We start from the raw sequence: 25,314 nt of genomic DNA on the forward strand, positions 1-25,314 counted from the left end.
AAGCCTGTTAGCTCATTGATTTCACTCGCCAGACTGCGAGACTGCCATCCAACCATTTCACTATCCCATCCACACCACCCTTGGAAATCCATATTATCTTTCATTCATCGTTATAAGGATCGTTCTAAGTTCTATCGAGAAGCGTCTGGGCTGCATGGATGAACTTTGGTCCTCTCCCCTTTTCTCGCCCTCATCTTTCTCGCAGGCTTTTCAAATTGCTCATCGGGTCGAGATACTTAATAAATTCGCCGCGTGCTTTTCAGCGCTTTCGCTTAATCTTTCGCAGACATCTTAATCTTTATATTCATAGAATATTCGCGTGAGAAGAAATAATTGTTTAATACTTAGGTAATATTACATTTATCGTCACGCGAAAAATTAGAATAATACTCTTTAAAATCATAATTTTTTTATTTATTTATATAGCACTTATTGACAGCAAGAAAATAAGAGAACAATAAATATCATATATTTTTATCATTATATATGCGCCGTAAAATCATTTTTCATTATTTTTTTTAATATAAAAGAAAGTTAATATTTATTAGATTATTCTTTTATCTGTCTATCACATTGATAACGAAATAAATACAAGTAGTGTAATTTTGTAAAAATAGAAATTTAATAATTCTTACCAAAGAAATGCCTAAAATACTTTTATTGTATTTTGAAGAATTATACACAGTTGGAAAGTTTGTGTTAAATATAACATAAATTATACATGTCCCAAACGGTCCACTCAAGTTTTTGTGTTAATTTAACATAATATGGATGTGTTAAATGATATAACACCGATACTATGTTAAAATATTTCAACAGAAAGGAAATGTAATTCTGATCGTAATTTGAGGTTAATTATGCGCATGAACATAACTTTTATGTTGAAGTTAAGATTGTCAGATAAAATCAACACTCTTTTTCTGTAAATTTGAACACATTTAATAAATACGTTCAAATTGTGTTACTACATATAATATATATTTTTTAAATTATTTTAATAATTTAATATTTTTTAAATTTGTTTTATATATATATATATATATATATAATTTCAATTTTAATATAGCAGGCATATGTTAGATCTACACATGTATATGTGTTAATTACTTTACACAAAAATTTTAACAAGGACCTTTTTTAACAAAACTATATATAAAAATTTTCCAACGGTGTGTACTTTTCGTTGCGCATGAAACGCGTCTATTATGCGTAGCGGAAGCGCATAATTACTACAAGTCAATAATAAAGTAAGTGAAAAAGGAAATAAATAAGACAAATAAGTATAAGAGAAACGATTGCGTCGTACGTGCGCACGTTTGCTTCTCTCGATGTACTTACTCTGGAAAAAGATCTCTCAGGGCGGCACGGCGCGCGCGCGATTAATGCGCTTTATCGCGGCTTCTTCAGGATCGTCCTGGTCGCTGTCGCCGTCAAAGGGAGCCGCTCGCCATTCGCGGGACTGAGTGGTTAATGCGGATGCGCGCCTTACCACTCCTTCTTGCTTCGCGAGTGTTTCCTTGGATTTCGACGTTTTATCGCGGATGCGTATAACTGCCACTTGGCTTAATACTCGTTAAGTTAGCAGTTTGTTATTCGCGGGAGCTTATAAAAAAGTTTTATGTCTCTTACAGCTTATAAAAAAGTAATTAACCTTTTTTTTTGCTGTAGACAAAAATAATTCGATAATCTGTGTAGCTTTGTGTCAATGCATGATGTTTGAATATCAGAGGATAATTGAATTAATCCAAAGATTTATTGTGAATTTTTTAAGGAATAAATTAAATTGTAGAATTATATGATAATGCAAGAAATTGAGTAATAAAATAATAATAAACTAAAAAATAGGTAATTGAATATATATTATTATTATATCCTTTCTAAAAAAAGGCATGTTAAATCGATACTCGCATCTCTCGAAGTCTTCTCGAAAGTCTCGAATTGTTTTGTTGGCTTTTTTCCGCGATGCTGATTGATTCTTTTGCTGCGCTAACTTCGTGAGCGGCTGTCATAGCATATTTTGACAGTTGTGTGTAATATTAAAGCTAAATAGCGCGCGCGAATCGCGCGTCTGTGATGTCTAGTATAGTAATAAAATAAAGATAAAGTTGTATTTATATTGCGGAAATTAATTATCGTGAGTATTCATCTTGGAGCAATTAGCTTGATTCTTGTGAGTCATCTCTGTGCCGATCATGTACGAGTTACGTGAATCATAGAACTTTTTCGCTCTATTTCGCTCACGCTGTTTATGTGTCTTATATAAAATCAATATGGTCTTTCTTTTTGCCTTTTGGGCCATTAGATATTCTTTAGTTTGGATACTTACATCGGTTTGCCGCTCTTTTACGCTAGCATTTTTTTTTGCGCGGTTCTATCAGTTGCGAAAGACCGATTGCCGGTTTATGAAAAAACTTGTACTGTTCACATTTTGATTTATTAGCGATCGGGATAAAAAAACAATATCCGTACGATATCGACGTATCTATATTGTGATTTGACTTATAGTGACTATATAGTCACGGAATTGAATGGTTAGAAATTTGAATCTATTAGTCAGAATATGATTGGGGCAATTATAAGGATTTTCTGTGCAACACGAAAAGATGGTGTAGTAATTATATTCTTATGCAAAATAATTAACTATTAAAAGCATTGACATAATTAGGTATGAGATATACACATCATCAAGGTAACTGTTTCAATATTTCTTTACTAATATAAAAAGATTAATTGATTAAGATTCATTGGTAGAGTCAGTTAATAAAATGGCATGTTTTTTAACATACGCTAACACTCCTTTGTTTTTTTCCATCACTTTAATAGCATGTCTTTATATGTATGATATTTACATCTAGTAATTAGATGACATCGAGCTGTAAGTGCAGTGTTGATGGCAGTAGTAGTGCGAACGTGTTGTCAGACAGAAGTATGATTAGGAATGACGTGGTAAGACGATTAGCCTTGATTGTTAATTCCGCGGCTTAAGTTAAGTGCGCTTTTTTCCGTCTAAAGATGGAATTGGCATAGATCTTTTCAAGATTCTAATGCGCATTTAGATGTACCTAATATTCTTAAAACAAAAGATATTTCGCTGATTCGGAGGCAACCAGAAAGAAGCAACTAAAGATGTTTCTAAAGATAAAAATGTTATTCGGATTAACTGCCATAATAATTTGACGAGACACCTGAAAATTGATACAATAGAGGGTATTGTTTGTTGAAGGAACTCTCTTTATTGTACGCGCAATTAAATTGTGTACAATCGTGTTCGTCAAACGGGACACGTCTTTCGTCTAATAATACTGTGCTGGAGGTTTTACAGTTCACATAGAAGTTATAAAATTAAATATTAAATTAAATAGAGCGTTGTTATAAATAAATTATAAGTTTACTTAACCTATGGATCATTTTATATTACTCACGCCATTACGGAATAGTTTTTGCTTGCGCAAGATCTCTTCTAATGCGATTGGACCTTTGCGATTGATTCATGTTTCTTCGTTACTCAATTCAATCGTTCGTAGCTGATTGGTAAATCGAAGTATAATTTCCGTAATCGACGTTTAGTAGAACACGATTTATGTCAGTCAGTGTTTCGCGTGACTTTTTGCTACATCCAAGAATTACTTACGCATAATCCAAGATTGGACTTTTTGATAACATAGAAATCCCGCATAAAAATGTACTTTCTCCATGAAAATTAAGATTTCGAAAAAGTGCAATCAATACACTGCTCTATCATAAAGACTATTTTGAAACAGGACGAATATGTTGACGAGTAAAAAATTGCATTGTTCAATTATAATTACAATAATTATCATCGCGTTTAAAGACTCCTTGGTCTTCATAGAAATCGATTTAATTTTGCTAACAAAGATTATTACCTTCCTAGTACATTCGCAGAGATTCGCAGAGATTCGAGGTTAGCAGATAAGTACTCCGATATCGTAATAGTCCATGAGAAATTTGTGCCTGATAATCCTGGTTCCAATAAGAATCGTATATTATTAATCTTCCTTATGTGTCTCTTGATCGATTTTTGTGACCAAATAGCCTCGTCGCGCCGCGCGCGCGCATCTTCGACGCATGTCCGGAGCAAATTTTTTCTCTTATCGAACCAACGATGTGCCACTTATTATCTTTCTCGTCGACTCGATCGCGGAAAGGAAGAAAAAAAATTCGCTTTCCGTCAGTCTTAGACTTTCATATTTTGTTTTTCGTTTCCTCATTCCACATTCCACCTCATTTGCAAACCGTGATCCACTCCTCCACCGTGCAATTCTGACATTGTACGTAGCAGCACCAGTGAAACTTGCATCTGCACCGCTCCGTTCGCCGCTGTCGCACCACGTTGTAGCCTCTGCCGCAACACAGACTAGCGCATCCGTCGCCGCCGGTGCTGGTCTTGTTGCATCTACGACCCGCGGTGCCAGCGATATCGATCGTTGGGTCCCGCTCGCAAAAATTCGGCGATTTCTGGTAGTAGTAGAGCTGTTTGGGAAGATCCCGGAGTTTTCGCTTGCGGCCGCCGCCTCCGCGATGCTTCTTTTGCTTTTGCTTCCGACGCGATCCGCGAATCCTGTTCGACGGTATCACTTCGCCCAGATTGCTCTGCGTTACCAATACGGCGTTCCTGAAACGGTCCTTCAGGGTTTTGCCGATCACCCGGAAATCCGGGACGATTTTCCAGCAGGTTTTCACTTCACACGACCCGGACATGCCGTGGCACTTGCAGCGTATCTGCATGTTGTTCGCCAACGCCTGTAATTATGTCGGAATGATTAGTCACACAAAATAAAATCAGGATTAAGAATATGATAATCGGTCTTTCGCTTTATTTCGCGTCACAAAATAAAATACCATTTTAATTACATAAAATATTAATTATGTAAAATACTTCTTTTTAGATATATAAGTTCAAATTTTTTCCAAAAAGATTATTATTTACTGTCGTTATTAAATTTACGAAAGAAAAATAATGGTTTTAATATCTCATCAAATAAACTTCCCTGAAAATTTCTACATTTTTTATATAGATCGCTTATTATTCAGAAACTCCACATGTTTGTTGAATAAAATCTAAATCAATTCCAAATTGGTTTAAGAATCTACGAAAAGAAACCGCGGTCAACAGCACTCAACTTGAAGAACACTTTGTATATCGATTGTTCTGAGCGACAAAAGTTGCGCTAAAAAGTTCGCTTTCACATCGGTTGACTTTGTACAAAACGGTCGATCGACTTTTTCATTTGCGCCTGCCACAGTCGGGATCTCTTTTTCGTGCGGGGACCTTCGGTCCAGCGGACAAGGCGGGCGGAATCGAATACTTCCCTCGCGATTGCGATATCCGCGATGCCGCCGTTGTGACGTCGGCTGAAAAACGCCGGTTCTAACGCGCTGTACAAACAGGTACGAGTTGTTCGGACAAGCGGGGTGCGCTGAGCGGTCAAGAGGGTAAGAGAGGCGGAGAGGGGGGCAAGAGGAGGGCCCAGTTTCTTTTAAACAAAGAGGTGTCGCGTACAAAACAGTTAATGAGTCTACGGCTGGGTGGTCCAGCCCGGGGCTTCGTCTTAATAACGTCGAGGCGAGAGAGCGAGCGTGGAGAGGTTCATGAAGGAGAGGAGAAGAATCGGCCTCTCACCTCCTTTTCCTCCCTCTCTCTCTCTCTCTCTCTTTCTCTTTTACAATCCGCCTCTTTCCGTCCATCTTTTTCTCTGGCTTTTTTTTCGCTCTTTTATCGCAGCGATGCGGGAGAGAAGGAAGACGACCGCGCATCGCTAAAAAGTAAAAGTCGGAGGAAAGACAGAACAATGAAGAAAGGACGAAGAGAGGCGAATCGCGCGCAGGATAATTTGAAGCTCTCTCACGGACCCACGCACGACCACGACGGCGTGCGCGCCACATTATTCGCGGACGGACGCGGCACGCGATTGCGAATTCGCTTCCTCTCTGGGATTCCCCACCGACCGATTTAACGGTACATTTCTTGCGCGCGCCTGCTTTAAGATGGCGCATCGTTTATACACGTGGGATACACGGAGAGACTGCTATAAGAAGACGATAATCTCGTTGTAATAACTTATGTTAAAATGTAGCTCAAGCTTTCTCTGTCAGTAGGATCGTTTAATGTTTGCGCACATGTAGCTTATCTATAAAACGAGTGGTATATTAAGTGGAATAACGCCAAAAGAAATTTTACAAGAGCGAAAAACATGAATGAAAAGTTAAAGCAATTAATCAAAGAACTGAATAGTTGAATAATTAGCAATTTCCTCTAATTTAACTATGTAAGCTGCATTAATCACAGAAGATGCATAGGTGTATCTTAAATTCACAAGTAGGTCCTACATATGAGTTGTAAATACATTTAAAATTTTAAAATTTCGTATTTTTTCAAAGCTAAAGATTATGTAAAACCAATTCGTCATAAGTACGTTTCTCAAATTAAAATATATTTTATTCACGCGCCATATGCTTTTCTCTCTAATATATTTTAACATGTGCAATATCGAAATGTAAGATAAAAATATTTATAGATTATAAAAAGAGACTGTGAGACGCGTAATCTTTCTTCTTTCTCTCTATTTCCTCGTTGGCGTGAATATGCTCATATCCAGAGTTTAATGTCAAAGTTGCGAAAGCAGTGCTTACCAGACGACCGGCTTGATTGTTGTGTAGATTTACCGTAGACTGTATGTCGCCAGCTTTCTCCCGCGTGTCTAGGAACTGTCTCGAGAACTCCATGCCGTATTCGAGGTTGTGAGAGCAACCACCCCACTTCCATTGGACGTCTCCGGTATTTGTCGACGTTTTATCCCTGTAGCTCGAAGGATCGCAGCTGCAGGGAAGCAAGCGGCCCATGCTGCAGGCACGAGCCACGTTATGAGCCACGCCAGCTGCCGAAATCGCGTAGGCGAACGCCGTCTCTCTATAGCCTGTAACAGGATGTGATCGATAGGCGGCCATTGCTTTTCACTTCATTTCCTGTTTTGTCGAAGATGTCAAAAAGCTAATCAATCCTTCTGTGATTTATCCGTTGAATTAATATACAAGGTGTCCTATCTTTTATGCTTCTTGTTTCTTTTGGTATGTTTTCTAGATAAAAATGTCCGCGAGGTTTATGTTTTTATTGTGATTAAATTTTACGACCGCAAATGTATTAATAGGTTTATTTAGTTTATCGCACATTATATGTTGCGTTGATCTTTCGATACGAATGGTAGAACTAACGTGGTGATATACAATAGAAATCGGGATTATTAGGTACTTGTAAGTAGTTGAGATAGGATGCATCGAGGCATCGGAAAGATACCCGTATCTCAGTTGTCTCCGTTAGCAAATTGCTGATCGTCGTCAATGACACCGACAAACACGACGTGGACAATATACACACAGAGCTGCGATGCGATATCGCGTTTGGCTTCTCCTCTCCTCTCAAGGGGTAAAAGGCAGAAGATCATGAAACAGCGGGACACCGGGGAAGCCGAGTTTCCGTAGAAGGAACTTCGGTAGCGAGTTCGGGACAGAACGAAACGATGGGCCGACAGACAGACAGCCATCAGGTGCAGTTCAGAGGTAGATTATTCAGCCGTCCGTCAAAACAAAGTGCGGCCATCAGCAGCGGCGGCCGGCGGGCATCCACTGTCCACATGTATAAACGATCTCGCGACGGGGTGCCTGAAGCAATGCGATGCCAAACTCCGTTCTCGCGAAAGAGATCTGCGGACAAATCGCGATTTCTCGCCCGATTCCACGCGGAAATCGCGAAATGCCGCGAGAGATATCTTTTAACTTTAATAGCAACAACATGATAGCTTGGAGATGTTTAACTTTTAATAATAATTCAATTTTTAGTAATAATTTAATAATGGTTCAATTTTCAATAACAAATTTTTAATTATGACATAATTTTTATAATTTTTAACTTTTCGACCTTTTAGTGAAATATTTTGAAATATATAATATTATGTTATAAGCAGGTGTAAATTCGAGAGATCAAAATAAAACATTATACTACAAAAATTAGATTGCGCGTATTCTCATAGTGTTTAGAGAAACAGAAAATACGAACGAATACAAAATGAAAGTTAGATAACAGTATTTCAAAGAGTTAGTTATTGGTTCACTGTGATAATTAATGTCAAATGCAGTTTTTCTGTGGGCCTTCAAGGTCTCCCAGAATCTCCAAGACATCGTTCAGACTCGATTGACGGACAGCCGTTCGAAACTGTTATCAACTTATAAATGATACGACGCATACCTGTCTTTGAGCTTGCGAAATACAAGATAGAATGATTCTTTTTCTTTTTCTCATGCTTACATTATCTTTCTTCATCACGTTGAAAAATCTATTCGGGACTTATCTGAACAATTTTACAATAGTCATGAAAAATTAGAAAAGTGAGAAATAGTAATTAAATAAATTGTTCCATTATAATAACCTATAAGCTAAAAATATCAATGACAATTGTTACTAGATCACGTAACAAAATGGATCCATTTGATCGTTGCACGTCGTAGAAGGCAATCGGACAGCTGGCAGCTGATTACGTCGCTATTCGTTAACCGCATCCGACGATGTTAAAGAGACTTCTCCGTGAATCCTGAAGGTCGTCACGGATCAAAGCGTTTCTTTGAGATTTCCCAAGTCGATAGAAACGTTGGGGATGAGAACCAGAATGGATCCACTGGTTTTCGGCGCGTATATAGATCACGACACGACGCCGCGACGCCCAGAATGCTAGTCTCGACGCCGAGAATTAAGCGCACGTCGCTCGTCGCGGTGGAATGAGACGGAACGAGAGGGCCCTTTATGCGGTCTTACAGTGGGAGAGATAGTTGGAAGCTCTTTCACTATATACGGCTATTGGCAGCAACTGTTTTATAATGCAGATAGCTACCGTGCCGCAAGACCGTCGTTGTTTCTCGACAGCGGAGAGGGATGGAGGGAGCGCGTAATAAATCCTCCGCGGGTAGTTGTACGTCTCTCCTCTCACCGGACAGTGGAGAATCCGGAGTGGAAGATAGAGGGAAGAATCTCGAGGAACGCGCGCAGCGCGATTTCTGCTCCCTTCTCGTCGCGGCAGCCTTGGTGCGGCACGTAGTGACGAATGGTACGCGCGCGCGCAGACCTTGCCCGCTTACTCCCGCGTGTCAGGTTCAAATCGCTACTTAGATAACTTAATAGATAGTGCTTGGGGGAGGTCCCCGCGAGGACACACGTGTCCTTTGCGAACAGCTCGTTCGAAGACATATCAAATTAAATAGGGTTCAACAAGTTCGTTCAATTAACGAAGAACTTCTCTTTTTCTTTCCGTTTTGTCTTCACTCTAATTTTAACTTGACTATTGCCAATGTAAATACGATCTAGATTTTAAACGTAAGTAAAATGTCTACAAATATAATAAATATTTTACAAATATTGATGTGAAACATTAGTCTTTATTTATTAAGCTTGTTATTGTTGTGCACTTGACAAAATATAAGATAATTAATTAATTGAAAGCCGTTATTATACTTTGCTACTGTAATTCGTTAATATTTCACCAAGACAAGACGATTAATACAAAAATTGTTATTCTGTAAATTATTGCATAATTATTGATTGTAAGCTATTAACAATTCCACTTGTCGAAGCCTTTATGTAATTGAATCGTTATTTAGACGATTCATGTTTCCACCAACGTAGATTAACTTTAATCTCGGTTCAACTTGCTTTTTATCTTCTTCTAATTTTCAGAACTAAGAAAAGATGAAAAGTAAGTTAAGTCAAGATTAAAGCTAATCAACGTTGGTAGAAATAAACATTAATAGAAGTACGCCCGACAGATTTGTGTAAGAATATTAGTGTCCTTTATGCTTCTAAAATATAAATCAAAATGCAACGAGTTTGGGTAATTAATGAAATCATTTTTCTTCGTTTCGGGTAAGAAGTATTTATTACTTCTGCGAATGCTCGGTGACTTTCTAATTAGTATAGAAGGAATTCTCCTTCTATAGAATCACACACACACACACAGAGTCGGTTGGTTTATAGGTAATATCTAGACTGATCTTTATCTTTGTTTCTTATAACGAAAATTTAATGAGTTCCACATTGATCACGTACTTATTTTTATAAAATTCCTCGACATTATAATTTATTGTTCAAAAAAAGTAATCTAAACTTAGTGGTCTTAAAATAATTGAAAAAAAGAGCCTTCATTTTGACGTTTTCATATTTATATCTATAAATCCAGTCGTTGTGGAGCATCGTGTCGGTATGGGCAACGCGACAGCAGCCGGTCCGGTCTTCTTGTGTGGGCCGGAGCGGTCGAAGATCGGTTCCGTGTACTTTTCATAATACATTAAGTCGTTTTGCTAAAGTCCGACGAAATCGTGACGATAGGTGAGAGAAGCCGGGATAGGGGGGAAGTCAGGGTAGCGTTGAGAGCAACAAGAGAGAGCAAAAGAACCGTGTCTGAGTGACTTGAGCTATGAACGGCTCTTCTCGAGATGCCCGGACCCGAGGCCCAAATTTGACACGGTGGATTTCTCAAATGATCGCAGACGCAGACCATCTCTCCATGCACCTGGCCATCGATATCTTAAAAAGGGACAGTGGTTGTTAGTCGCGCCTGGGTAAGGTACCAAGTCTTCTCGGAAGCTATTGCCTTCTGACTGTAGAACCAAAATCTAATAATGGTAGAACGGTTGTTGCCAATGTTACGGATAATCCGGCGAATCGCGAATCTCTTACCCACGTTTGGCCTCACAGTAAGACGAGGAAGTTTTTGTTGTGTGTGAACACATTTGTGCGAGTGACGCGGTTTTGTAGAATTTAATGAAAAACAACGTGTGTCTTCCACGACGTAAAACGTGTTACGTATTAAACACGTTGCGACAAAACCGTACAGAATTAACGTGATGGGAACAACGACGATTCGCTGAGCTTTTGCGCGAACCGCGAAAAAGGGAATTACATTCGTAATAAAAAGAGCAAGCTTCGAAGATCTTGTTAGAATTCTAACGATATCGGTCGGACGGGCCGCTTTACATAACTTCCGAAAAAGTCGTGGAATCGACACCTTCTCCTGTCTCGCGAGCAAGAAAAGGCGTACAGCGATCCACGGAGGTAGATAACGAGGGGCCGGAGATGGGAGAAGCGGGGGCCCCCGGGTCCGCGGACGAGCTTAAGCTTTCAGGTCAGGTGCGCCCGATGTCGCGCTCTCGCGCATTCGTCCGACACGATATATGTTTCCTCTTGCGGCGCACGTACGCGCCACGACGAATTTATATGTCACACCGGAATAGGCCGACCGTGGGGGCAGGGTTCTTCTTATGGAATTGGGACAGGTTTTCGGGGTCTTCTGCCGCGGGTAGGTTACGCGCCGTGCGCTTTGATTTAAGGAAACGTCGCCGTCTTGCCTCGCCTCGCTTACGCCGTCCCGTCAACGACGTCGTAAAAGATTCCACTTTGTCCGAGGAACCCGTATGCAGCGATTACACGATGAGAAATCGCCCAAAACTTTTGTTGGTAGATGCGAAATACCACCGAATTTTCCGGTTTATATTCGGTTATATTTAGCGTGTTCTGTACGATTTACATACTGTACGTCTCGAATATACGCGTATAAAAGTTATACTTTTTATAGCTGTTATGTTTTCAACATCAGATGACAATAATATCTATATTTCACATTTTAAAAATAACAAAATGTTTTATTATATAACAAGTGTCGTTGATGGTTGAATTTGTAATAGTTTATTCTTTGTCTCTCCATTAATAAGCAAGACGAATTTACATTTGTTTGCAATAATTATTTATTACAGGTACAGAATGGTTTAACTTTTTTTATATACTCTAAAAATTATCTAAGAAATTTGTCTTTGAAATTATACATTGTGTCAAGGAAACTACAGTATTCACGGCATAAAAACTTTCAGCTGCGCACTATTTTTCACATAATTTTAACAGCCACTTTAGTTTCTTAATGGAGTCTTATATTTCGTTCATTTGTATTTGTAGCGCGAACCGAGACGAATTTAATGATCCAGGAAACATTAATACGCCATTAGCGAGCAGGTAGATTATTAATCACGAGATTCAGATCTGATCAGATAATCTCGCTCGTTAAGTATTCTTACAATTAGTACCTCGTTGAAGAAGGACGCTGCTCTGTTGAGTTCTGCTGCTGGGTGTGAGAGACGAGCAGTTCCACCTGTGCCACGTGAACTGATGTTGACACTCGGATATAGCCAGTTGCAGTCCCTTCATCGCGGCTACGGTAACATCGGGATTTCTGTGGCAAAGCTCGCGTTGCTCTTTCGTCAATCCTGGAATGCCGTTGCAGATGACAGTGCTGCCACTCACCCAATTGTCCACGGAATTGCTCATTAAGCAAGTTGCGCTGGAAAAAGGTAGCAAAATGATCATTGACGCGTGATTCATTTTTTCGATTGCCATAATTAAATACGTAAAATTAGAGCAGGTTTCTTCTTTTTAATTGAGATTAGATGAGCTGGAAAACATATGACGAAATAAATACGATCTCTTTCCGCTTTTATGCTTAATGCAAAAATTGCACATTGTGCATAATGTGTCTATATACGTTATTTTAAAGTTATCTATTTAAAAACATAATTAATTTTGGATTACGCGCGAAATTAATTTCAGTTTGATCGCAAGTTTTAAATATATATATATATATATATATATATATATATATATATATATATATATACATATATGTATATAGTGAGGCATATAATTTTCCCATTATGAGTTTGATTAATTTGAAAATAACCTTGAAATAAAAAAAAAAAATACAACTAAAACTAAAAGGCATTCTTCGTACTCATGGTATCATGATCTCCTTTCATCGTTCTCTTGATACTCTCACCCTATTTATCTTCCCCTGTTCTCAATTATCGAATTCCCAATCACGAACATGGACCGTTCATGGATCAGTTATCAATTAAGGTAGGCGTCTTGCTACGTGCTAGTCATGTGACTGTTTGTAGGTTTTTACGTTCAGAAATATATTTCAGGCAATTTTTGCTAAGAAAAAAATAATTTTATGGTATGACGTATGGTGTAAAATTTCATATACGTGACAAAGTATGTTACTTTTTCCAAATTATGTGATTTTTTTCATTTGACTCCGTTTTGATCAGCTGATCACGCGAGTCGTCGAGAAAGGTTACAAGTGAGAAAAATACTTTTCGATTGAATTTTGACACGTACTGAGAAAGGGTTTCAAAACGCATGACAGGGGTGTCAATCACTATCCACGTCGGCTAAGAAAGACGAGCCCCATAACCTGCAACTACAGTGATTAGCCAGCGGCGTTGCCAAGTCTTCCCAACCTCACCTCGACCAAAAAATGTCTGCTCGATTACCCCATTTTCACTAAAATAAACTAAAAAATTAGCAGCGAAATCTCCGGTAAACTATATATTTTATGGTTGCGTCGGATTCTTCGAAATCTAATGTACAAAAAGCAATGTTTTTTCTCACTTCATCTAATCGAAAAATGCGAAAATATGTGATTGAAACCGTGATAGAGCCTTCTTTTTCTGGCCGTCTGTATGAAGTAATGCAAAATTTGTGATTTTTGAGATCGATTTTCTAGAGTAAATAGTCGGTAAGGAGCCACAGAGAAAAAATCGACTGCAAAGCTGATCATATAATTTGATATAAAATCCGAAATCGAAAACTTTATCTAATACATGCCCTGCAATGACGAGTCGACTACCTTAAAGAAACGTTATCATATTTTTTAAATCTCTGGCAACTTCGTTCTTCCGACTATCAATTAAGAATACGAACATGCGTGAAAACGCAATTAACCGCTTCGTGTCTTTCTTGGAATATATCGCGGAAGAAAGTGCTTTGTACGTTGGATCATAAATTATGGTCCAATTTGTCACAGATTTTTGCGAAATCTTCGATCTTAATTTTAATGATTCGTTAATTAAGTTGGAGTTGAATGTATAGTTTCAATATCGTTAAATCTTGGTGAAAATTATAATATCGTTGTAGAAATTGACCAAAACAAAAGTGTGTGATACTTGATAAGCTACATAAGTATTTACTGCCAGATTAGAACTCGCATCACAATCTTTTCATCGCCGTTACTTCTCTTCTCAGTTGCGAACGTACATATTAGTTTAGCATGTGTCGAGTGTAATTAGTGACGACGTGCGGAAGCAGGGAAGCAGCCGGTCAAGCTCGCCACCTGGTTAAACTCGCGAAACTGATTATCGTTGAGTTCTTTGCTGATAACGGTGTGCAAGCAATTGCACTATGGATAATCATCGGTATTGAGATACTAGAAAATAAATCGATGTTTTATTGCATGATCAGCGTGAATAGAAGATAGACTCATTTCTGAAACGAACTACTCGATTTGATTTTTTTGATTACTTACGGAATTTTATCTTCGCCTGCAAAGAATTTTAAAAAATTATTACGGTTTTTTTTTTACTGTTTATTTTTTTTTAATATTCTATTTGTGTATTACTTAATAGCGATAGCTTTTAGCAAAACTATCCATTTAATTAACGTTTAAATGGACAGCAGTACCGCGATGTTTGTTTTAAGCGGCGATTTCTAAATTTCACACACGGAATGTTAATGGAAATGCTTGTGCGAGAGCATTGAATATCGAGAGGCCGGCTTGCATCTTCGAATCTGTATACGGTCCCAGCGCTAATCGCGGCGGTCTGGAGCACCGGTTTTACGGTCGCGCGCGGCTGCACAGCGGGCACTTTCGCGCACGCGTGCACCGCACGCGAGCGTCCGCTTTCCTTCGGTTTTACGAGGCCGAGGTCAAGAGGTGCGAACGTTCTCAAAGAGCCGATAAAAACCGTTTCTATCTTGTCGTCTGTTTCTGCCATCGCGCGCCCCGTACGAAGGAGAGACGGCAGAGAAGAAGGGTCCGCGCGTTCGGTTCCTTTCCACTCCCCCCCCCGGTTTACCCTCCGTTCTGTCCTGTTCCCATCCCCCGTTCGGTCGCGATAACGGCATCCATCTCTTGGAAGAGGAGCTCTTAAAGCGCTATCTTAAGTGACGGCTGCTGCCTAATGGCCGCGTATTACGTCGTACCGGGTGTTAATTAATTTCGAGGTGAAAAAAAAAGAACGGCAGAAGCCAAACGTGCACATGCGTGCGTGTTCCATACACAGTCTGGGTCGCGTGTATTCGAGAGCGTGCGTCGATCCGTTGAGAGAAAGAGAAAGAAGGGTTGTTTCGTTTACTCCGTTTCTCGCTGCGAGAGTCGTTTTCTGTTACCACGTGCTCTATCAAAAGGCTAGACAAATCGTTAAAACTTTTTTTACAGCTTTTTTATTGCCTGATTTACAGTTAGTAAATAGTAAGTTATAAAATGAATTTGTTTTATTAAATTCCATTAGATTAACCTACTGTTATTTCGGGCTGCATTTTTTTTAGATTATCGTTGATTTTTCGAAATTTTTAAGTTTTGGAAACGTAAATATACTTTAAAATTTTTGATAAATTATCATTCTTATGAAAAGAATGACAGTAGATTGTGCATCTTCAATTTTGTAAGTGTACTGAAGCAAAGATTATTACTTTATTATAAAATTAGTCCATTTCCTTATGTATCTAGTATAATCTGTTGTTATAATTATTTAAAATGATAAAAATTAAATGCGGCAAATGTGTTGAAATTTTTTTGTAATGCGTATAATAGAACAACTAATATCAGTGCAGAATAACTTAGAAACAATTAACGTAGGTCATTAAAACGTGAACATATGGTCAAAGTTTCCTATCAACGATCATGGGACTCGCAAGATTGGTCCAACAGCGCGAAAAAAATCGCCGTAGCCTTCCTCACGATCATTAATCTGCTCGCAGCGTCTCGGAGGCTCTTTGTGGGTCGCTCGGTTATCTGCGGGTACAAATTAGCGGACGAGCTTCTTCTAAAGTAAAAGCTGTGTATAGCACCCGTGTGAACGAAGAAAGAGGAGTAAGACGAAGAAGTCGGCGACAGCGAACTCGGCGGAGGATGGAGGGGGGGAGAGGACGAGGGGAGAATGGGCAGTAATAAGAAGAAAAGGTAAAAAAGGCGCGACGCTACGTAGTGTGGGAAAGAAGGACGTAGAGAAGGGGGAGAGGGCGCGGGATTTTAGGGTCGTGGAGGTTATTGAGAGCTCCCATTACCGGTACACCGTTGCACCGCTGCTATCTTTCGCGCTATTGATGATCTACCGAAAGCAGATTAATGATCTTAACTCCTCCAACAAATTACGGAAGACACTGCGTACCTGCGGAGGAAGTTGGATTGTATCAAGGGATTCCTTTCGCTACCTCTCGGCTTCGCCGGCGCTCGGGTATGCGTCTCACTTCGCGAATAAGAAACGAGCCGAGTATACGTAAGGCAATTATTCCGTCGAATTTCTCAAAGCGATCGTTTCGTTGAAACTGCAAAACTTTGTTTACTAATCGGTGCAATTATTACAATTAGTTTATAGTTATTGCACAGATTTTTAATCTATTGAGAAGATCATCTCTTCGAATACGTCTCTCACATACGTATACGAGGGTCGGTACGAAAGTAATGCCTCCTAATATTTGTCTTTCGATCTGGTGTTATAGAAAATTTTGTGTTTTACTTGTTACTTGAAGTCTCTGATTGCGCTATTTGAGCTGTGATCAGTTACGTGAGTGTCACACGAGCAGTTCAAACTGTGTGTGTTTCAAATATACGATGCATAACAGATAAGAGCAGTGATTGAATTTCTTGCTGTGGAAGAAATGAGTCCTATTGAAATCGCTATTCACATTTCAGAAATGGTGTTATCGTGAACATCATTTCTGTGTTCGCGATACGGATTTCAATGGCTGCATTCAGCAGAAAAAATAACTCAGTGCAATCAGTGATTTTTTTAAATGACTTTTAAAATTCCTTGCCTTTAATTCTTCCCTGGATCCATGTGTAGAAACCAATCGTAATAAAGAATCTTGTACGCTCATTGAGCTGATTTCTCCGCTAAACGTAGCCATTGGAACTTATTTCTTTTACGGATAAATTAATCACTGCTCTTGTTTGGTACGCATATCTAAAACACACACCAGTTTGAACTGCTCGTGTAACACAGTCATGTAACTGATCACAACGTCACTCAACATAATGCAACTAGAGTCTCGTCGAGACCGTGAATGTGTTTATCCCGAAAAAACCTTTTGAGGATTGATTGCTGATGCAATCAACCGCCTTTGTTTCCAAGAACCAACCGTTTTTTACTTATCGGACCAATTATGTATAAATTAATAATACCGAATAGAATAATGGCCGATTCTATCCCAGAAGGGAATGTGAGCCAATAAGCTTAAGAAGAAGAAGAAGAAGATAATGCAACTAGAGACTTCAAGTAACAATTTAGTGAAACACAAAATTTTTTATTCCGTCAGATTCGAAAGAAAAAAAACAGAAGGCAAATTAATTACTTTCATATCGACCCTCGTATGTGTGTGATAAAAATAAGTGATAAAAATGAGTGATGTCGCTCGTTAGTGAGGCTCTTGTGATAATTCCTTCTACCTGCGTTTACAGATATGAAACAAATTTTAGATAATATTTTTCAAGCGAATAAGACCACAAAAAATTCTACTTGTAGTAAAAGATTGAATACTTTTCTACGAAATCGTCGATCGTAATTGTGAAGTGTTAAAAAATATTGATAATCGTTTATTTACGCACACACAGCATCGATTAAATAAATTAAAGATTCTTTATTTTACGAGAAATACCAAAGCTTTCGATTAAGAGTTACGTGCATTCAAAGTTGTATTTAAAGGCTAAAGTAATAATTACAACGCATCAGTAAGATTGGTTTATTGCACAAATGATCGACATTGTGCTTTTACCAGCGACCGTTATAGTTTCGCTTTGCCTCGGGTGCTCGATCTCACGGGAATCCGATGGGCAAATCGGAGACGAGATACGCGAGCGCGTGTCTCGCATTTTTGCAATAATCTAAGGGGTCGCAGAAGAATCCAAGATGGCGACAACGCGGGGATGCACGTGTTTTATTTAATCCCTCCCCCTCCCCCTATCGTCCTGCTCGCGGAGATGAGAGAGAAACACGGCACGGAATTTCGCGTCTAATGGGATATACCCAGTGGGAAGAGAGAAGTCGCTTTTTTTTTTCACGATCCGACCCGCGAGAATACCTGCGGTAGATATCGTGCGCGGTGCCTCGCTCTTCCCTCGATCTTATGAGAGTAAATCGATTTCGCGGCGAGTACATTGTCGGGAATGCGATAGGCCGCGAATTACGTTCTGCAGATGGTATCTAGCGCGTAAATTATGGGTCTGTATAACTTGACGATAAAACTGTATTCTCATCTAGTTCGTCAATTACTTGCGATCTCATATAGGGCACTCGCGTTACGATTTGTTCATTTGTTAATTAACATTTGGGATTCCGCTATCTTCTCTTCGATAATATGAATTCCTTGAAAATGATATATGATTTGAAACCGCGAGTGGCACACACACATGTATATAATCGCGAATTATAATATTATTCAAACTGTCGCATATTTTCTTAGAATGATTTCTTTAATTTTCAATCATATATCTTATCTAAAATTAATATTTGGTCATAATTGATCTGGTAAATTACATTATTTAAATTTAAATCAGTTTCGAGGAAACCGGGGAATATTGAGGGAATATTTTCTTTAGAAATATTGTATCATAGATACCTAATATAAAAAATGATAAAGATTACTTATTTTAAAAAATATGTTACGCATTCCAAAAACGATTACTGAATTACTGAATTACGATGTGATATTTTCGAGACAATATCATATTTCTCATACAGTTATCATTTTTTATTCTAGAAATATATTAAATGTTACAATCTCCATGTAACAACTAGCTCCAGTCTCATCTGAAATAAAACTTTCAATCTTGGAAGCTGTCAATACGTATGTTCATGTTTTACGTTATGTTAATCATCCAATTAACTATGTAAATTGTGCCTGTCGAGTCCCTGTCACCAAAAAAAATCTTATTAGATTATAGAAAAATATTTTCAAGTTTAAAGCTGAATCTTCAATGAATTCTATTAGTACTATAAGATTTGAAATAGCACATCAAATTCTGTTATCACGTATTTTCTCGTCACGATTTATTCGCGTTACGTGAAAAATGCACGGCGTATATATCAGGGAAAGCCGCGTGCACGCGTGTCAAGACGTTAATGACGCGCGCGAACCAGTTTATTGACTATTATATCATCAGAACCGTAATTCAATGCCGTCCTGCAAGTCCGGCTCGCATAAGTGTACGTAGACACACGTGGATCTACTCACACGAGCGAGCCTCACGTCCTGTTCCCGGATGCTAGGCGTAATTATTTACAAGAAGCCGCATGTGGGTCTCTCAGAGAAGAGGCCTATTGAAGCCGTCACCGTTGACGAAGTATCGTTCGTGTGTATATATTTTCGAGAACCTGCGGCGAATCACCGGCGATTATCGGGTACGATACTACACGGGACGTCGAACAAACGCGGGGAACGCAGTATCACGAAACTTCGCGATTATAAAATTAATTACTTGGCACTTTTATACGCGCGATACTGGATTTTATGATTATAGCGTTTGTGATTGAAAGCTTTATAAGGTTTACCAAGCGGCAATCTTGTTGTTTATCAACGTAACGACTTCATGATGAGAATCTTGAGTATTGTATAAATTAATGAGAGAAAATATTATTATGATAATGTTATTAATATAAAATATGCACACCGAGGAGTTCTTAAAAACAAGCAGCGTTTCTCAAATGATAATTTTATCTAAACCTTTGTGCACTTGCCGTTTAACACTTAAGACACCTACCTTTCTTGCAACGATGAGTTGCAGAATTTCTTAATAAATAAACTAAGCAATGACCTGGAGACGCCGTCGGGAGATCCGGGAAGAGTTTTCTTTTCTGTATAAGCGTTCGAGTTCCCTGGAAACCTCTAGCAGGGAGATAGGGTTTGAAACGCGAAGAGCACCGCAGTTGCGGCGGTGTCCGGATCTTCCCCTCGGACCTTGAAAATCCAGGAGAGGGCCACGTGGAGGTGTCGCGCCGGTTCGTACCCATATCCGCAGCAGGTCTCCAAGGTAAAGAATTTTCTTCAATATTTTGTATGTGCATTTGCACATATCTCTTTCGAAGCCGTATTAAAGCAATATATTTTTCAATTTGCGAGTTCGCATTGTTTGGAGAATCGTCCGCCTCACCGGTATACTTTTCGCGAAAAAAAAGATTCGTTCAGGACGATCCTGGTACACAAGGCGTGATTAGTATTATGGAGAGCTATATAATAAAGATCGCAGCGGGATTCATTCTTCGTGATGCGGAGCTCGGTTGGAACGGTCTATTTGCACTTCGTCATTGTGCACCGTCCATGGAACCGTCGATACGACCCGGCGGTCGAAGAAGCACACCCTACTGACGGATTCTTTCCGCAGAAACAGAAAGAGAGAGAGAGCGAGAGAGAGAGAGAGAGAAAGAGAGAGAGAGAGAGAGAGTCAAGAGAGGAGATGCGTCAGAAGTGCAGAAGATGCACCGTGAAAAAAAGAGGGCGAAGAAGCCGGTCGTGCTACCGCGCTCGTAAATTTTTCTCGGCGAGATTAGACATGGCGAGCCCGTTGCCCGGCTGCAGCTTCTTCTCGGTTGTCCTGTGACATTGTCGTGTACTTTCCATCGCGGGGTGGACAACGTGCATTTCGTGAGCGAGTTCGCGATTTGTAGCGCTCCGTCGTCGCAGCGGACGGACAAAGCGGTGCGAGAGTGACGTTTTGACGTCTGCATTATGGTGCATCGCAGCGCATCGGAGTATCGTGTGGATCGAAATACGGGGGTGGGGGAGAACGGGCTCTCCGGAAGAGTGTTTTCACGGCAACGCTGAAGTGCTAAGTGAGGGGGGAGAATGGAAGACGAGGAGAATGAGAGAAGGATACTTCAAGGATTGTAGAGACGTGAATTGTTATATAGTCAATCACGAAAGGCGGATAAGATGCTTAGGCGAAAACAGATTAGCTATGGTATGTACAACGAACAACGCGAACATGTAATGAACACGTAGTTGCATAATTTAAGAGTGGCGTTTAGAATGGCACATACTTCGATAGTTATTTTGCAAATTTGATATGTGCAAGAGACGTCCTGTGCGCGATGCTGTATTTTAATCACACGGATAAAATCAGATAAATTATATTTCAAATTTTATATCCAAAAGGCGCACGAAGATATATTACGGCAAGATATTTTTTTATTTAAAAATGGAAGACATCTTTGCTAATAACTATTTTTTCTATCTCTATATACTAGACATGATAAGATGATTTTTACGGATTTTTATCACATTGATTTTTATAACGCCGATAGATTTAGTAAATGTATGATACATTACTCTGATAATTATAATTATAATTAGCACGAACATGATTAAAACACGAAATTTTTTTCTATACCATTAACTGACACACACACACACACACACACACACACACACACACACAACTTGTGAAAAATATAACTTATATAAAATAACAAATAAAATAAAATAAAATATAACTTATATAAAATAACAAATATATGAAATAAAATAACAAATAAAAAAACTGAAATAGAAATATAAATTTCTCTAAAAAAAGAGTATGAAACCGAAAAATACTTATACACGCTATGATTTTGTTTTCGCTAAATACGTGTTTTTACAAACATTTTGAAGACATTAGAATAAATTGAGGAGGTTTCCTCAATTATTAGATCATAGAGATGCTCACCGGCGATGGTCGAGGAGAATCAGCAGCAGAGCGACGGTGGGGCCGATCCTGGTGGCGATCCTGGACGGCGGTCCCTCGTATGCGCGTCCTGTACGAGACGGAGGCATCCTGTCATCGCCCCGAGGACGTCTTCTCTTCTTTGCGCGGTTTGCCCACTTTAAAAGAATTGAGTGCGACCCTTCGTCCAGGGTTGCACACCCCTAGCACCCGAACGGAAGGACCCCTTCGTTCGAGATGATGCTGAGGCTGCTCCCGTTCTTTATCTCCCTTTCTCTTTCTTCTTTTTCCTCGCTCTTTCTTCCTCGCTCTCTCCGCGTTTGCCTTTCTCTTTTTCTCTCTCTCTCTGTACTCTCCGGTCCCTCTCCTACTCTTTTCGCCGCGGTGCCTGTGATCAGCAGCCTGGCACGCGTCGAGAACTCCTCCTCGCCCCGGGCACCGGCACTTCTCCTTTGACGTTCCGTACGATTCGAGTGCTCCCAGTTTTGCTGCTTCGAGGGTGCGTTTTGAAAACTACCCCGGGACAATAATATTCCGCGGCGATCGGGCGAATCATCGAGCGTATACGTGTCTCGATTCTGTGCTCTCGTAGCAGCTTATTGCGTCGGCTCGCTCGCTCGCTGAATGACGTTCGTTTCTCGACGCGTAATCACGCTTCGCTATCCTTTGACGAACCACTTACGCGTATGTTCCTATTAGAGTCTCCGTTGCGTTTGTCGTCGAGAACGACGTGAAATCTTTGAGGCGACTTCGTTGAATTTTGTTTGATACACTTATCTTTGGAGGAAAAATACTATCGAGGTGAAAAATACCTCCGAGAACGAAAAATCTTAGCGTAACTTAGCGTTCTCCAAGTTTCGTCGAGGTATACGGTGAGGTCACTATCACTACAGTCGTCGTTGTACCGGCTTTATTCTTGTCTTTGGCATTCTCTTCGGCGCTGAATGAGTACGTAAACATAGCTCGCCTTTGGACAATTGCTTCATCCGATTTGCACCCCGAGGTCGTAGATCACGATACCCTTCTCGGCAAAATCTATCCGAAGATCCGGTAACATCGTGTCGTTCTCTCACCCTCCGAATATGTTAATTCCTCTTCTTCTTTTGCTCTCTTTCGTCGGTAATACGAGATCTAGGCAAATCAGTCGATCTTTCGATATGTTGAGCAGAAGGAGAGAGAGAAGGGCTTGTGATGACTTACTACGGTACTTCCGGTGTATGTGCGCTCGCGGCGAAGTGTCAAGCTCAAATAAAAGAAAAGTTGCCCTCTGGATCCTCCTACTCCTCCCACACGCGGACCATCTCTCCCTCCCCTTCCCCGTCTCCCGGCTACAGGTCCTTCTTCCTCTTTCTCTTGAATCACCGCCTCTTCTTCTTCCACCGTGGTTTCCTCTGCCTCTCTCCCTCGTAACCGCGCCTATCTCTCGCTTCGCTCGTGCAAACAGTCAAATAGCAAACTTCCCGCGATCGTCACGCACAGTGCGACGACGGTGACGACAGAGCCGAGGCGAGGCTTTGAGGATTGCGGAAGAGGAAAACGTGGAGGGTCGGATGGGAGGGGAGGAAAAGAGGAGAATCCGTTTTGTGAGAGACTCCAAGGAGTAGAGGTGTTAATGCGTTTGATCGGCTCGCGTTTGCGGGGTGAAAAGATTCACGTACGAAGAAAGGGTACGATCAAAGAGAGGGTTGTTTGTGCGAAAAGCCGCAGATGCGAGACAGAGGGAAAATAGTAAAGAAGTTTCGCGAACGTCTGGGTGCACAATGAATTGAGAAACGAGTGTGGCGATCGAGTGACGAGTCGCCCGATCGGAGGAACGCAGAGAAGGTCACGCACTTTTCGTTATCCCCGTACTTTTCTCTCTCCTACGTTCGCCGACACCGACACCGCGCTACCGTAGAGCCGGAGAGATAGACAGAATCTGGATGATTCCGCCTCTGTTCAAGACCGACGAGGAGCTGTCAGGGAGATCGCTCTGTCTATGATGAACTCGGTGCGCAGTGCGCGGCTACGGGGGCCCTCCTCGCCCTCCCATAGGGAGAGAAAGGAAAGATAGGGAGTAGTATAGGCTCGAAGGAACCAACTACCCTCCCCACCATAGCCACCACCATCCGGACACGACCACCACCACCATCGGCCACCACCCCGAGATTCGGTGCGAGGGACGAGGAGAGACGAACAGAACCACCTAGACAAGGACGACCTGACGATGAGAGGCCGCGATGGAAAGAGAGAAAATAACGGAGGTAGAATGCGCGCGAGAAGGAGGAAGATGGAAAAATGCGTTGACCATATAGACCGCACCTGCATTTCTCTTTTCCCCTTTTTCTTCCACTTCCATCTTTTTCTCACTTTCGGTGTGACTTCGTCTTACTCTCTCAATTCGGACAGATAGTCCGAACAGTTCGAAAATGCTTCCCCTTGAGCCAACAGGTATATTGGCATTCGCAGCTTAAATTTTTTTTGCTTAGGATGTTTATCGTAGCGCGAGATATTTATTTTCTATATTTGGTCTTTTACATAGTTCTACATCCCGATTTATAGTTATAAATACACGACTGTTTTGTTGACTATTATTTATTATTTTCTATAATTATCTGCATTTTGTAACATTTTTCATTGGCAAATGGAAGAAGAATCTTTTACTTTAAATTATAAGAAAATTAATTATAGAAAAATAGAAAAACCGCAAATAAAAAAAAGTTTAACAAATAACTAAGTAAGGCTCTATAATGTAAAATAAAAAACCTTAAACGGGCAATAAAAGAGCAAAAAAAAGTTTGTTTTTACTTGAGCTGCCCAATTGATTAAACATTATTTTTATATAGCCGGCATCTTTTAATTAGTGTTAAATTTTAAATTATTTAGTACATAGCTCATTGCTATTGAATTTCGTTCAATTGTTGAATGGAAGATATATGATATTCATTTAAATATTCTCCTCGCATCTTTAGCATCTTTATGATTAATCGAAACGAATGCAATTTCTCGTACATTCGAATGTCTTGACGTGCATATCTCGCTTCATTATCGTACGAACAGATAAATCACTTTCGCGTCTCAAGATACCTCGGCGCGCATTTCCCTACTCCCGAAGGATCTTACCCTCTAGGTCTAGATCGAAAGGAAGGAAAACAGTCAGGAAGGAAGGAAGGTTGTCTGAGATCACGTGACGGGACAAGTAGGAGGAGCGAAATTCCCCTACCTAACATCACTTGGAGGAGTCAATCGGCGTAATTGAGGCTTATCTTCCACCCTTACACAAACTGCCGTCCGCCTACTCTCATCCCCTCTCTTCTTTACATCTTTCCACGGATTCTGACTTGCACAGGGAGTGCAAAGGATGCCATTGATATTATTTCATTGACGATGACCGTTGCTAGCGAGATGATGAGATGAATATCACCTTTTTGCACGTTATCAATTATAAGATAAAATTTTCTAAATTATTCCTTTCCACGCGAAAATGAATGTGAATATCGATATTAGAATGCTAAGAGAGCTCGATAGTCTTCTT

General features: G+C 40.0%; 2 protein-coding genes across 2 annotated transcripts in view; one reads left to right on the forward strand and one right to left on the reverse strand.

Annotated features, from left to right (window-relative positions):
• LOC143904777 (protein Wnt-6) overlaps positions 1-25,314 on the forward strand; it is a 102,792-nt gene that overhangs the window by 5,943 nt on the left and 71,535 nt on the right. The gene's annotated exons all lie outside the window — the stretch shown is intronic.
• Wnt10 (Wnt oncogene analog 10) lies at positions 3,622-23,837 on the reverse strand. The gene is made up of 4 exons (XM_077419729.1): positions 21,804-23,837; positions 12,136-12,389; positions 6,652-6,935; positions 3,622-4,761 (listed from the first exon to the last, which is right to left on the reverse strand). The coding sequence occupies exons 1-4, from the start codon at positions 21,908-21,910 to the stop codon at positions 4,243-4,245; spliced, it is 1,164 nt and encodes a 387-aa protein (XP_077275855.1). The 5' UTR covers positions 21,911-23,837; the 3' UTR covers positions 3,622-4,242.

The sequence above is a fragment of the Temnothorax americanus genome, unplaced genomic scaffold (genome assembly GCF_048541705.1).
Source record: "Temnothorax americanus isolate GAGA-0224 unplaced genomic scaffold, ASM4854170v1 Scaffold58, whole genome shotgun sequence".
In the NCBI taxonomy this organism is placed as follows: domain Eukaryota; kingdom Metazoa; phylum Arthropoda; class Insecta; order Hymenoptera; family Formicidae; genus Temnothorax; species Temnothorax americanus.